This window comes from Drosophila grimshawi, unplaced genomic scaffold (assembly GCF_018153295.1).
Source record: "Drosophila grimshawi isolate 15287-2541.00 unplaced genomic scaffold, ASM1815329v1 contig_1369, whole genome shotgun sequence".
In the NCBI taxonomy this organism is placed as follows: domain Eukaryota; kingdom Metazoa; phylum Arthropoda; class Insecta; order Diptera; family Drosophilidae; genus Drosophila; species Drosophila grimshawi.
In genome coordinates, this window is record NW_025062891.1 from 467361 (window position 1) to 483262 (window position 15902).

General features: G+C 36.8%; 1 protein-coding gene across 1 annotated transcript in view; it reads right to left on the bottom strand.

Annotated features, from left to right (window-relative positions):
* LOC6559701 (calcitonin gene-related peptide type 1 receptor) overlaps nucleotides 1-15902 on the bottom strand; it is a 35372-nt gene that overhangs the window by 7533 nt on the left and 11937 nt on the right. The window contains 4 exon segments of the mRNA XM_032735197.2: nucleotides 1751-1842; nucleotides 1914-2020; nucleotides 5095-5205; nucleotides 5290-5445. Coding sequence (XP_032591088.1) covers nucleotides 1751-1842; nucleotides 1914-2020; nucleotides 5095-5205; nucleotides 5290-5416 — 437 coding nt within the window. The 5' untranslated portion in view covers nucleotides 5417-5445.

Genomic DNA, 15902 nt, shown 5'->3' on the forward strand with positions numbered 1-15902 from the left:
AATTCTCACGCTGATCTCTGTATGCATAGAGAGCTCTCTCGACTATAGCTTTCTTGTTCTTGTTCTTATAGCGTTATTCGAGTAGAGTCAGTTAAGAAAATTTCTCAGGTGCTTTGCTTAAATTTCTGAATATTCTTGTGCACAACCCTTTCAATATTTCTGTATATCCTTAAGTTTATTATTGATTATCCTTTGTTATACGTCAGTAAGTATTTTATATGTTTATTCTGCTTATATTTATTTCTGTAAACAGCTCTTAATATTTTTGGATATTAGCACTTCTGTTTAGGGATCTCTGCACCAATTGCACGGTATCCTTTTAGTAATGCTCCATGCATCAGAGTCCTATTTTTGATTTATTTGCTTTGCGGTTTCTCCAAATGAAAATTCATTTATTTGATTTCACAAATATTGGCATACATTTGGTAGCACGTAGATAAATTTCCCACGGCACACGGGCTGAATCAAGCGCAGGGGTTGTCTATGCAAGCGTTGTGGCAGGGGCAGGGGCAGGGGGGCGGGATCGGGGGCATGGCTGTGTGAAAAGTTAATTTCAATGTCAACAGTGACCGCACGTGCTCTCAGCTCAACTATTGAGGGGACGTAACTCCGACAGTTCATATTTGCTTCTGCCTGGTGCAGTTGTGAAATTTTTGACAGTTGGCAAAAGAACAAGCTGCATATTAATGAAATCATGTCGGGTCGAATCAAATGAATGCATGTCATGCAAATTGGGTACAGCTCTACTTTATTTGGCTTGCTCAGAACAGGCTATGCTATGATTGCAATGGTTTTCTTTTTTATTGCGTTTATATATAAAATGGGATGGTCGTTAAGAATCAAAGCACACAAATATTGGAATTCCAGCAGTTCATTTAAGCTTTACTTAAGTAGTAAGTTGCCAGACTGAAAACCTTTTCCAATTCCAAACCCTAAAGAGATCACTTGTTGATATGCAATCGGTTGTAGAGCGTATTTAATTATCACACAAATAACAACAGTTGGGAACGAAGTGATACGTCAAATAGAAAACTCTCATCTCATTTATCATGGTTATCTTATTTGCCGCTGCACACAGCTTAAAATTGTTCCACAGTCTCCCTTTCTGATGGGTTTTCAGGCGGCCTGTCGGCCTGTCTGACTGTCTGCCTGTCTCTCGGAGCTGATAATAAACAAGCCAAGAGCACTAATTGTGCTGCAGACAAGTGGAAATTAATCGATATCCTGCTTGAAGAAGACACACAATCTAATACTCAGTTGACGTGCGACATAGCTGAGGAGAGGAGGAGCGAGAAGAGCAAGACAAATGGGGGAAGGGATGGGGGGAGGCAGAGGTGGACGGCGGGATAAGAAAGCAAATATTTTCTCATTTCCGACGTGGAGTGTGGCGGATTAAATGGGTGCAATGGTACGAGTAAGTGGGAGTGCAATGAACAGAAAGAAACACGCTGACACACACACACTCACACACACACTGGCACACACACACACATACACACAGGTTGGCAGTCGATTAGAGCATTTGGCATCTTTGTTTAACAATAAAGTTCGGCGCCAAGCGCACATCGTCATAACGCCAAATGGCAAATGTGTCTCATTAGCCTCGAGTGGTTTTCCATTTGCCAATTTGTGTCGCAGAGCAGAAGCCGAAGAAGAAGATGGATCATACGTCAAGAGCACAATATTAAATAACTACTCTTAATGAAGACTGCAGCTAATTAATGCAGTGGGTGGTTGACAACAAACTCACTTGAAGTAGCCCAAGATGGACAGCGATAGGAGAATGGCCAGCAGGGAGATGGTGTAGCCCACCTCATATATCAGGTTTACATTGTGATTGCGCTGCAATATACAAAATACGAGGAGAATCATCTGTAGTATAATGTAATTAAATTTAATTAGTTGCCACTTACCGCCAAATCATCTAAATTCACGCAGGTGGTGTAATTCGACCAGGTTTTGTTGTTAAATGGATGTTTGAACCATTCGCCATCTTCGCCGCACTCCTTGTGCGCATATCCTGTAAATTATAATTTTGTATTTTAGAGCATACAATTTGCTGATATTCATAATTGCTGAAATGCACCCAATTTCCATACTCATAAGTCTATTATACATATCAGATTACACAAAATGAATTAATTTTTGATTAGTTCTGACGATAAATTGCATTTACTACTAACTGAAGCGTTAATTGCTTATTCGCCATATGATCCATTTGACCACATCTAATAGCCAGGATGTGCCAAATTAACTGTGTGTAATATTTATTTATTTATTTATTACATTAACATGCGGCGTTGCATGTTTTATAATTGACTTGTGCCCGGTATGAACAATAATTTAAATTTGTCTAGTAAAAGGAGCTATAAATGAACTTATACAGTTAGTTGAGCATTAGTTACTTAAAGTGGGCTAAAAGGAAGTCATTTTAACTTTTCAAAATGTGCATAAACAGAATATAAAGCATACTAATAATGTCCTAAATAAGCTGTTAACACAACTTTAAATTGAAATTGGCCATAAGAACCTATAAAGTTTACAAATTTACAAGTGCTACATGTGAAATGCTTGAACTGAATTGAGTTATGCAATTTTCGTGTTATTGTTAAACTGTTATCCAACTTGTTAAAACCACCGATTGTGAGACATTTGCAGCGACAAAAAACTATTTTTGGGGCCATTGAATTGAGTTTTTGGTCAATGGAGCAGGAAACGAGTTCAGATGTTAGTGTCGTTTGGAATTTAACAGGTGAAGTTTTACAGTGTCCTCGCTGTCTTTCTGTCTGTCTTTTCTTGTTATTGCCGTCAGGCACGCAGTGCCAAGAAATCACGTATACGCTGTGTGTGGCCAATAAGTCGACAGAGAGACAAGACTGCTGCTACACTGAGCAAACCTTATTTTTTTTAGCTGCTAAAAATTTGTAATATTCTTTTATCGTTTAAGGGCCCTGATGAGACAAATAGTTTTCAAATGGTGTATGTGCTAGTTTGGTCTCATAGACGAAGCGTGTTATATTTGTGTTCAGTGTACGGCTGCTGGTGCTGGCAGTGTTAACCACATCCGCCAAGCGGAAGTGCCATAAAAGTTAATGGCAGCACAGTGCAAAGCACATAATCTTGTACAAGTTACAAGCTGGCGACCCCGAGGCGCGGCAGCAGTCTCTGCTTAGCCCACAGACTAACGCTGTGAGCCAAAAAAAAAAAAAAAACACACAAAAAAAAATACACTCATAAGCCAAATGTAGTGAAAGCAACATTTGCTTATTGTTATTCACACCCCGACCCCGACCCCAAATTGCACCTCCTCCTAGTGGCAGGCGCCTTGTCATATTTCCCATGTTTATTTTTTTTCTCTTTTTGATACAAGCCGCACACAGAAAATGTCATTCAACTCGTGTATGGGCGTGGCAGTTTTTGTTTTATGCAAAATTGTCATGCCACATGACTTATGCCAAAAATTGCCTCACAACATAAATATGATTATTTTATGGCTAGCTCTTTGTTCTTCTATCAATTTTTTTTTGCTGTTTGTTTCTTTGTTTTTGGTTTGTTTTTTTTTTTTTTGCATATTTTGTTATTGATGTTTTTTCTTGCATAAGCAATTGGCTTCATTTTGCATAATTCATCATTCTTATTGTTTCCAAATTGTGCAAACAAAACCGACAAACAAAAAGTTCGCCAGCTAAAAACAGCAAATACGTTTCGTTAATTTATTCCTCCTAAAGTGCTCGAAATACCTATCTAATTATGTGGAGTCGTGGCACTCATTAAAGTTTGCGGAATTTGTTTTTGATAGCGTGAAATGTTTACTTTTGTTTTTACAAAAATGTTTTCAAATGTTGCGTTTTTGTTTTAGCTGCGAGCGTAAATTATGTGAAGATCTTAATTTGAATAGATAAATAAATGATGAGTGTGGCAGACGAGATAATGTATAGAGTATAAAATACCGGAGATGTTTAATTAACAGAGTTGATAATAATTGAAGCATTATTTTTCATTGGATACTTTGTTTGTTGCTAACTTTCCATTATAAACGGGATCTATTGTTTAGTGACCGATTTTTATAAATTAAATCTGTTTTTCGTTGCTCCAGTTCCAGTGCCTAATATTTTTTAAATACTCCGGTATATTTCAAAATATAATATATAAACAATATTATATGCTAATAAAATTGTTCATCTATGCTTGAATGACGATATTTCTTGGCCGAGTGTGTTCTCGTCAGTCTATTGTAGAACAACATGACTTGCAAACTTGTAAAACGAATTTGTAGATACTTTGAAAACTTCGATAATGCTCAGCAATGCGATGTTGTTGTTTAATAAAACTTCACAACGAAACTTCAGTTATTGATTTCCAGCCAACAGAACAAATAAACCGCGGTAGCTTCAAAAACTCAGAGGCACGTGAGTTCGAGAAGAAGAAGAAAAAACCAAATAAGCAGCTGCTGCCAAGGTGCGGAAAAGCCGCTGCTTTATGCCTGAGCACACACCATTATATATATACACACACACACACACACACACAGATTATGTTCACGTGTACTTAAAATCAAAGCTGAGCAAAAAACGATAAAAAAAATTGATTTGTCAGCGTTTTTTAATAACAGCTTAAAAATGAAAAAAATAATAAAAAAAAAACATGATTTAAATTTGCATAACTCAACAGAAGGGCAGCGGAAACGGAACTGTGGCCTCAGAGTGGCTTACACCAGGGGATGCGGCCAATTAGCAGACTCCACCTGGTTTGCGGTATATTTATACATGTGTGAATATGCATATATGTATATCTAAATGTTTGTGTGTGTGGGTGTATTGCCTGCGGTGCTGTGGGTCTGCGGCGCCTTAATGAAGGCTGCATAGCAGCGTTTCCGTTTCCGTTGTAATCCTGTGTCTGACATTTGACTGCGTTGCTTATGTATATTATAAATTCATTTTGAGTATTTGATATTCGGCTCTTGGTGCTCGATTTGGACTGTTTGTCGCAGACCTGGCATGTTTAGCACCCAAAAGAAAAAAACAAAAATAAAATGGCCAAAAAACGGATGTTGCCCTTATGGAATTCAATAGAGAACAAAATTGCGGCACTTACGCGCCGGATCAAAGCCGGTGATGAAGTCCGGGCACAGTTCATAGGCGGATGTGCCGGCGGCCGTGTCGGGCCAGCAGAGCCACCCATCAAAGGTGCCGGCGCAGTAGGAACCTAAACGATATTATATTGATTAACAATTGAATTGAATGGTATTTGATATTCAAAGCGAGCAAGTTACAACTCAAGTTGGCTTACCTGCCACATGGTGGCTGCTATTCAAACGCGCATCGCAAGCGATTCGCAATGCATCAAAATCCGGTCCACTTTCGGCAGCGATGTTGGTGCTGCTGCTGCCACCGCTGCTGTTGCTACTTTCAGCCATTACTTGACTGCGGCATTCAAACCAAATTCCTGCAAATCGACGCAAAAATTATGCAATTAGTTTTGGCTGGCTTTCAATTTGCGAGAAAATGAAAAGGCCATTAGTCAGCGCTTAAGTCATGGCAATGCTTTTATAAATCCCCCCCACACACTTACATAGCAGCTCTGCACACATATGCATATGCAAATGTTAATATTTGAGTGTGTCTGTGTGCGTTTGCTACTTCGGCTTCAGTGCGTTGTGTGTGCATCTTTTTCTGTTTTACAGTTCGTTTGAGAATTGAATTTAATTGGTTTTGCGGCCAATTCAATGGGAATACGAGTTGAGCACAGTAGTTGTTGTATATGTTTTTGTAAATGTTGTGTGGGCTTAATGCATGCACAATTTATTCATTTCTGTATTTTAATGCTAATTTCCATATTCAGCGACACAGTCAATAAATTTAATTCACTCGCCTAAAAGTATGCAATGAAATTTAATTTCGAAATGTTTATGGAAACATGAAAGCCACAAATTTAAAAAATTTAAGTTTTATTTGCAATGAATCCGGTTTTCAGTGGCAGTCTTTTCAAATTTAGTAATTTATTTAATTTTGCGACAATTTGTATATATTATTTTTAGTGGAAACTCTGTGCAGTCCAAGTACACTAAAATCACTAAATCTTTGCATATTCGCAAATATGTATTATGGCACATAATTTTGCATATAGGATTCATATATTTATTATATGAGCTTACACAAATGTACATATAGGATTCATAAATTTATTTTTATATAATACAGACCGTATCGTATTAACCGCAACAACTTGTGGTGGTTTCATTTTTTGTTTAAAAATTGCAAAATCTGCATTTTCTGTTTTTTTAATCAGATATGTCTCTGACAGCTTGCCATTTAAATTATTTCGTCGAGATGGTGCCATATGTTCGTTTATATGCTAACACAGGGAGCGAGAAGTCTCTGGCAAAAATCGTTCAAGACTTTTAAATTCATTTATTTATATAAACAAAATCCTAGAAATTTTATTCGATTGGTGACAACTTTCATAAAATTCCGTTCACATAACACAATTGTCAGCTGTGGAATTTAATTTCACTTGCATATTGTTCAGAAATATGCAACTAGCCAACATGATAAAAGTTTGTCCCACTGAGAACTCTCTGCAGAGCATTCTCTGTGCCGTGCTGGGCAAATATTTGCAGCACAAAACCTGCTCTGTGCTGGTGTTGGAGTGCTCGATACAGCTCCCGGTGCGTTTAGACAGATAAGAGCAGCAATAACAGTAAAAGCAGCAGCTGGTAGCGGATCAAATAACCCGAAAGAAAGCAAATCAATGATTGCAACGGCTACCATCAAAAAGCACTGATTTTAAAGCAGTGGGCGTGGCTGAAAAGATAGAGTTGAGATGGAATAAATGCCAGAATTATCTGGTGCTTTTACACTTTGTATACTTCCATACATGAGTGCATACACACACCTGGTTGCTGGTTTTTTTATTGTTTAGTTAAATTGCAGAGTGCACTTAGAGTAACAGCTCGAATATGTGAAAGGTAGTAAATTGTTGAATATAGAAACTGGGCGGGGTGGAATATTTGTTAAGAAGCAAGGGCTTGGATAATGGGAAATGCTGTTGCATTTGTATGCTTAGCACTCGATATGCATAAGACTTGAAGCGTTTTACAGCTGTTGCTTTTGCTGCGATAAGGATAGCATTGCATGTTTATGTATTTATTATTCGTAGTACGCACCGTCGCAGCCAAAGCTGAGCCGACAAATTTGGTTATTAACTGGCATTAGTCATAAAAGTGTTGGCAATTTGTTGAGGGCTGGATGCGGACTGGTCTACACGTCAGGCTGGTAACACTTAAATTTTACGAGTCCAAGGCGACAAACTGAAGACACTTTGCGACGCAGTGAAAGAGGCTAAAGTTGATTTTGGGGTTGGGCCAAGCAGTTGGCCAATAGAGTGGGGACTAAAGAGGTGTGCTACTTTAAGAGACCATTAGGCGGGCTGCTTGCCAATATTAATCTAAAAGTTGAGCTATTGATGGAAGCATACGTTAGATGCCTGCACAATATATCGTAGCATATTTTTTGGGGCACTCACTTTTCGAGGCGTTTACGAGTCTGGGCGAGAGAAGAGAGAAGAGAGAGAGAGAGAGAGGTGGCCTGGCGGGTGGGCGTGCCAGATCGTTGTGTGCTAATAAAAATATTTTTACGAGTGTACGCAGGCCGCTCGCAAGGCAATAACAGAAATTAGCAATAAAAAATGCCAAGGCTTGAGTGTGTGGGAAGGCGGCTCATCAGCTCAAAGCACATAGCTAAAATTGCGTGTATGTGTTGCAAAATGCGGGGGACGGTTGATGCGGCAAATCCACACATAAAACAGCAAATGTATGAGTATTTCGGTTTGTGTTACATTTGTCGGGATTCTATTTATATTCTGTGCAAGACCCCCCCACCACCTCCCCACCAAAACTTTTACAGTTCACGTCGCATAGTTGAAAACAGTGTTGAAAATCTTTCTATGTGCCACACAAGGCAAATTGCAGCACATATTAAAAAGGTGGGGAGGCACATAAAATTCGTTGGCCTTTGACCTGCATGCCACGCATGCCAGCCATCTATGGTATGTTTTCTTTTTTGCTCCCTACTTTTATGACAACCTCGCGCATTTTCACTATATGCCCACGTGACGTATGAGTAATGAAAATTCTCGCATTTAACTTTGGTTTCTTTGATGGGCGTGCGAGTGTGTAATCTGCGTGTGTTATTTTCAATTCGTTGGCTGTCAAAACTTTTGATATCAATGTATAGTTTATGGCAAGTTTTTCAACAGTTCGAGTGTTTTTCATTTAGAAATAAATCACTTTCATTTACAATTTATTAGGTACATAAATAATAAATGCTCGGCCCTGAGTTTCCTTTGCTTTTCACAGAAGCATTGCCATTATTTTTTATATGTACAAGAAATACGTAAGCTTCCATAAATAAACAATAGAGCGCTTTTTACGCCTCCATTAAATGCAATTAAAAATACCATTAATTTCAGTTCTTGTATGTTTTTCAACACGCATAAAATCTTGTATACATATATGAATGTTAAGCTTTTCGATCTGTGGCCAACAAAAGACAAAATACATTTTTTATTTACCCTACACTTCGCTGTATATTTGTTTATTTAATGTAGCTAATGTTCCAATAGTCAAATAATAATAATTTTAAAAATATATTCAAAATATTTAAAATTAATAATAATTATATATAAAATATGTGGGTACTCAAATATGAAATGCTCCAGCATTTGATAGAGAAACGCAGACAAAATCCAATCAGAAAAAAAAGTTAAAATACTAGAGTTTAGTAATATGCATAAGTTGATCTATATTATTAACTTATGTTGGAAGATAGATGTTAATTAACAACGAAATATTTATGAGAAGAAACCAAATTGGGGTACAATTGCAAACGAATATTTGGATCATAGCTAAAAGAAATAAAAACGAGTTTTTACTGAATGGTCTCAACTCGATTCTGGTCGTTTTAATATAAAGCGAACCGTTTTAGAGTTAGCAATTAAGTATTTATATATATGTAATTAATTTTTGTCAAGTCGTAAGTTTCTTCTCTGGCTTAAAGTTTAAGTTAAAAGGTTAAAGGTATTTAATGTACGACGTTTACAGGAATTGTAATTTTTCTTGTTTATTTGCGCACATTTCTTTTGATGCAAGCTTTTATTCCATTTAAATGGATTGAAACAACTGGGATTCAACCCTGGGATTTGTCCAGTAAAAATATTACAGAGGCAACAATTTACGCATTTTTCTTCGCATTGTTTGTTTCTGTAGCTCAGCATTGCACACAGAATTTTGAGCTGAGAATAATCAAACTCAGTTTTCAGTTTATGCGCGGCATCAAAAGATTAAACTGCATTTATAATACTGTTAAAACAAAGTTGAATTCAAAATAAGAGAAATCTTTTTAATTTTGACAAGTAATTTGATATATTATTCAGTATTTTTCGAGTAAAACAATAATTGATATTCTATTAAATTTTATTGAGAGGAAAGATAATAGCAAAACACATTTATTTTATTTTCTACCGAATAAGAGGAGTTAGTTGAACTAAATTGTTTGTTATCGAAGTTTAAGTAAATTGATTATCGAAGTAACTCTTTGAATTTAAATTTTCTTTTCAACTTAAATTCAACACTCATAAATCTCTGAGCCGCATTTGCAAAGAAGCTACCATTATGACGCAAACGCCGCATTCAAAAAAAAAAAAAGAAAACGCTGGTTATTTTTATCCAGCCGTATATCATAAAATATACGCATGCTTAAGTTTACATTCTCAATGTCGTTTAAATGTGATTCTCAGCTGTCTGTTGCCATGGCAAAGTATTTGTATCATTTGAAAGCGTGGTGCTGATTTATATGGTTGTATATTTGGAGGGCACACAAAGTTGTTAATATATCACTTTAAATGCGAGCAGTAAATATGAATCAGCTCCGATACTAGCCACAGGACATGTCTATATGTGCAACAGTCGCTTCCATCCATTGTCACAGCCACAATATGCTCCTTATCCATATGTCTAAATGTGTCCGGAGCGCACTCGAGGATTACGCCTGACGAGACAACTGAAGCATGCCCGGAGCAAATAGCTCGACTAGCTGGTCTGCCAAAATTGTTCAAAATCTGTTATTCTTTGCTGCAATTTATTTACTTAGCACATGTCTTTTATTTTGGTTTAGTTTTTTATTTTTATTATTATATATTTAGCTTGCTTTCTCCCTTGTTAAGAACTACGTTAAGAACTTAAGTGGCATAATTTATAAAGATGCTTACGAGCTGCTCGAGCAACTCAACGTCGAAGTTTTACTGCGTTAAAGGTCAAAGCTGCGGCCTTTAAGCTAAACTATTCAACGTTGCATTGCTCAAAGGCAGCCTCGTTGCCGGTTGCAAGCATCGTGCATGATGCATAGTGCAGGTTTCAGGGTGTAAGCTGCAGGCTGTATGCGGGGCAGGCTTGTGGTTTGCTTTGTGCCACAGTCTTTGCTTTGTGGATGTCACAATTTACTGTGCCGCCGCTTACTCATTCAGTTTTATACTCTGATCCCGCTGAGCATATAGTATATTGGTCTTGTGCATTATTCGCCATTTCATCTCTCCACTCTTGAAATAAAGTTTAGAGAAACTTAGAATGCACCTTAATCAAAGTGACAAGCAGGTAAATCAGCCAGACTTGGATATTGCTCACTTTTTAAATCCTATTTATTGCCCAGAGTTTTACAGGCTAAGTCACTAAAAGTTTTGCACCTGTTCTAAATTCCAAGTCAATTATATTCTTGTCTCGTTTAATTAGAGTTCCATGAGTCGTGTGGCTCTTAAAAAATTTTAAGAATGATCGATTCACACTGAGAGCGGCTTAAGAGTATTTAACAGTCGGATACTTTCAACTGCAGCGATTTTATATATTTACTAGCATCCCATGGTCCGAGCAAACTCAAAGCTCATATTCTACGTGCCTTAGGTCTACTTTTTTACGCTGCTGCGGTTCGTTTGAGGACATTCATTGTTGCGCATACGCCGTGTGGTGTGAGTGGATGGAAGCAAGGTTCATTGCTTCTCGCTTAACTAGCTGGTAAGCTTTTTGGTTTGGGTTTTTGGTGTTTGCATTTTCAAAATGAAATACGTGCCACACGTGTTAAATGCGGCTTTTACATACATTTCGCTTTATACCGGGCAACAATTGCACAATTTGACAAAACACCGGCAGATAGCGAGAGTGAGAGAAATTTGCATATGTTGTCTCACACAAGCTGTGCCACACATTGTGCGTGTGTGTGTGTGTGTGTGTGTGTGCCCCTCTCTTCTGTATTGTATGAGCTGTTCTCATTTTTGCTTTGCCTTGCCAAAGCTATTCGTTCTTTTTAATTGTCGCACTGTTGTTAAGTCGACAGTATTAAAGATACAGATACAGCTACTGATACTGTTATGCATACATAGCAGCTGCTCAACCTGCTTGTCCTGCCAGACATATCATTTACAAAGTGACTTTGACAAGAACCAATCCTCTTTCACTTACGGTTCCCTTTGTCATCTTTCTTTTTTTGTTGGCAAGTTTTCAAGCTGAAAAATAAGTTAGCGATTGCGCTTACTTATTTGTACTTTTATGTACTTTGATTTTTGGCAACTTTTGTGTCGAGTGGGGATTTTCCGTTGGGAATTGTTTGTTTTTACGGAGCCTAGATAAAGTTAAGGCCTGTCAAAGCTGTGGCAGCTTAACTTAAGTACAGACAACTTGACTACAGGCTTTTAACGAAAACCATTCGCACTTAATTCGATTGTTCTCTTGACAAGGGTTGTTTCTGAAGTACACCAAATAAAATATATTCTACGTTTCTACGAAAACGTAACTTAATTTATTGAATTGACTGTAAAAATCATATGACCATAGATTTGAATCACCAATATTTTTAAGAAGACTTACTTTAGTCTTTATCGCCATTTTATAAGTAAATTAGTTGATTAGAAAAAACAGAACAGTGAAAATTAAATAATGAAATATAGCTTATATAATAACAATATAATACTTATAAATATTACACATACTTCTGTTACTTCTCTCGCTATATGCAATTTATAATCAATTTTTCTGGCATTCATTCGCATTCCAGCGCCAGTTATTCCAAATTCAATGTTGAATTTAAAAATTACCATAATTAATTCAAAATCTATATAAATTTGCTACTAGTATTCGTGTGTTGATTTAAAATTTGTCACCCAGTCGTTGCCACTTCCGATCTTTGGCTGGATTTCAATTCATAATAATAACATTATCTGGCTGCTGTTGGCTTACAGAGCATAAAGGCCACAACCACAGACACATGTTTACACCTCACACTACAAAGAGCCATGCTGAATGAGCAATTCAAAGGGGGTTCAAACAGCAGACGCACTTTTCCGCCTATCAGCAATTTTCAGCACGTTTCGATGGGTTTTGTTTAAAATACTTTTACAATTGACTTCTTGCCACTTATGGGGGGAGATTGAAGGGCGGGTTTCAGGTTTCAGGTTTCAGCCACATCGGCAGTTGCTCTCAACCACACACAGAAAAATATATACAAACACAATTGAGGCGTTGACTTAAATTGCTCTTTGCCCCAACCAACTCCACGCCGACTTTGACCCTGACCTTGGGCAACCCATCTGGCAATCAGCTTGGTTAATGTGAATGAAAGTCAGTTTGAATTTCATAAGCATTACTTTTCAATTCATTTGCCTCCGTATCTGTGTGCAATTCCCTTTTGCCTTTTTAGACAATTGACGCTCAATTCATATGGAAATATACTTTGCTGTTTATTGTCTCGCCCAATAAGGGGTCGTGGGGGATGCTAATGCTGCTATTTGTGTATCAGCATAATGAAGTGTTATGGCCTCAATATCTGTACAATAGTCGCATGTCCGCCATCTGTCGTTTTCCATAATTCTCAACAATATCGCAACAGAATTTCTTAATGCTCTTGTACAACAAGTAAAAGTTGACTTGCAAAAGTCGAAAAGCTGAGGCTTTTGTCCAGTGTTTTGTTTACTTGTTGATGCTTGAACCTATTATTGGCTTTTGTCAAATTTCAATTTATTTGTAATTTATGGCGATTTGATTTCCTTTAAATTGTCGACGGCTCTCGCAAGGCACTCACTTTGCCCGTTCCCAGGCATTTAAAGTTAGATGGGTTATGTATATGATGTAAGAATTCATAAATAAGTATATTGTGTGGCAAGTAAATAGTCAATTGAGCATTTTTGAGTGGCTTTATCAATTGTTCAGCTTTAATTCGGTATATATAATTTGGGTGCGGAATGTTGAACGTTTCAAAGCCGGTTGAATATAGTTCAGCATATAGTCCAATAACACTTTATAATAATTTTTATTCTAACAATAACAAAATCGAATAAAACGAAATAAACTCCGCTCTACAAGAATATGTTATATTCGGCGTTTTACAAAACAAGTTTTTTTTTCTTCTAAACATTTTATTTATTTTCTCGCGTTAAGAAATTTAACTATCGAACTCGAGGATCTCGCACCCCTTTCAATTGGACATAAATTGTTTGTGTAATTGCTTTGGTAAACTTTTAATTAAAATGAAAATAGTTACGCGAAAAGTTGAAGAAATGGATTTACAATAATTGACAGCAGTCAACTTTATGCAGTCACAAAAGCTAGGTCAAGGGCTCAGTTGCATCGTTTCGAATAGGGATTTAAATTTTAATGAAGCCCAGCAAAGCTTGCGAAAGCAGATACAAAACTATTTTGTAAGATTATTTGTTAGAGATACGCAGAGCTTGAGCTTGGCACGTGCCCCACATGAAAGTTCAGTGCACTGCACGTTTATAGTGTAAAACTTTCTTTCAGTTGTCATTCAACTTTGGTAAGTATATTAACCAAGCCACACGTTACACTTACTAGTTGAAGATAGAGCTGAAGCTATTCAAGTAGCCCGCATTGCCTTAATTAATTTAGTTGTGTGTGAAATCTAATTTTTGCGATGCTATACACTATGTGCAAAGGCGTTGATCAAATGACTATCTTTCTGTTTTGATAAGATGTGTAACAATTATATAAGTAGAAGTATATTCTTTAATTATTTTTAGCTACACACACATAAGCACTTAACTGTTATATAAAGGCAAGTTTATAAACCGTGATGAGCTTATGAGATTAGAAATACTTCTAAATTATGAACGGTTTTCAATTAAATTTATATGCCACTTTAACTTGGCAGAAATATATTAAATGCCACTTTAACTTGTCAGATATTTAGAATAAAAATAATTAATAAAAATATTGAATGAGGAGCGAAAGAAAATAGATCTGTAGTAGCTGCTTAAAATATATGAATATTTAAGTACACGGAAAAGTTAATAGATTTTATGAGGCCTGTGTGGAACACATTTATTTTAGGCAATAGTTAGCTAAATAAAATGTACTTTGTTTTATGATATTCTATAAATATTAATGGGCTTTCAATATATGCCTAGAGGGCATCTGGCAGTCGTACTTTCTCATTTATTATTCATTTATATTTGCAAGCTCTTTTCGTAGTGCTTTGTGTGGACATTTAATTAGTAGCTGCGCTTGACAACACAACCAAAAAAGAAACAAAATAACATGAGCATAAATCTGAGCACAACAACAAACAAATGACTCTGACTTTTGCCTGAGTATGTGTGTGTGTAACACAAATGTATCTGTCGGATACAATCACAAGCTCATTACAAGGCATGTATACGTTGTAGTACCTTTGTTCTGTTCTCTGGGCTATGCCCTAAACCAGTTGCCTGCTTGTCCAGCGAGTGGAACGCATTATGTTGTGCCTGGCATTTTGGCTTATCTGATTTGCCTTTTGCCTTTTTGCGTGCTTGGCCGTTGGCCAATTGAATTTCAGTTTCTTTTGTGCTTTGAACCTTTGGTGTTGTGCGCTGCTATCTATGAGATACATTCTGATAATTCTGATTGCTCGCCGGACTGCCAATTAAAATGACGTTCACGATTTGGTTGTAAAGATTTCCCGATGCCGCTGCTACCACTGCTGTGCCGGCTAATTCAATAAGCTTGGAAAATGTATGGGTCATTAAGTGGTATGCCAACTGTTTGGCAGCATTAAGAATAACGATAGTTGCAACTTATGTACTGGGTTATGTCCTGTGTAGTGTGGTATATTTTAGATTGTATTTTAAAGAAATAAACTCAATTTGTGTGAGTAAAGAATGTAACTTTCCTGTTCCTGTTAGGATTTATTTATTTATTTGTAATGCATAAATAAACCCATTATGCATTAATTTTGACTTGAAGATACATTACAGCCAGATGCAAAATATTTTAAGGCACATTTGACTGAGTAGATCTTGAAACTGTTCTGTTAAGCTTTACTTACTTATTTTTTTGTATATAAAACATATATGCACACACATTTAGATGCTTTGTCTATGTTTAGTCGATGATTTTTTAAAATTCTGACACATAAAAGATTTTAAAATTAGCCATTGCTTAAGGTCAGGACAGTAATCTCATTTATGCACTTGCAAGCAGATTTAAAGAGACGTGAATAGTTATTAAAAATGTGTAGACAAGTCAATCATAAAATATCTTCCGACTAAACACAAGCTGAGCATTATTTGAATAAACTCTCGCTGCATTCGTAAAATTCAGCTAGTTTCATCCGTCGTGCAGCATTTTTAAATGTGTAGCCATTAGGCAAAGGCCAAAAGCACTCTGTGCCAGGTCGCAATATTATGCGAATTTCTCAATTTCACTCATGAATTTGGCAACACAAAAAGGAGCGCGTGCCATTCCTGACGATAAGCCGAAGCATTTTTAGCTGCAACAGCAGCAGCTGCGGCTGCATTGTGTGCTGCATTATTTTGCATATTTCATGTTGCATGCGAGACCGAACTGGGTTAACTAAATGCAGCATTTG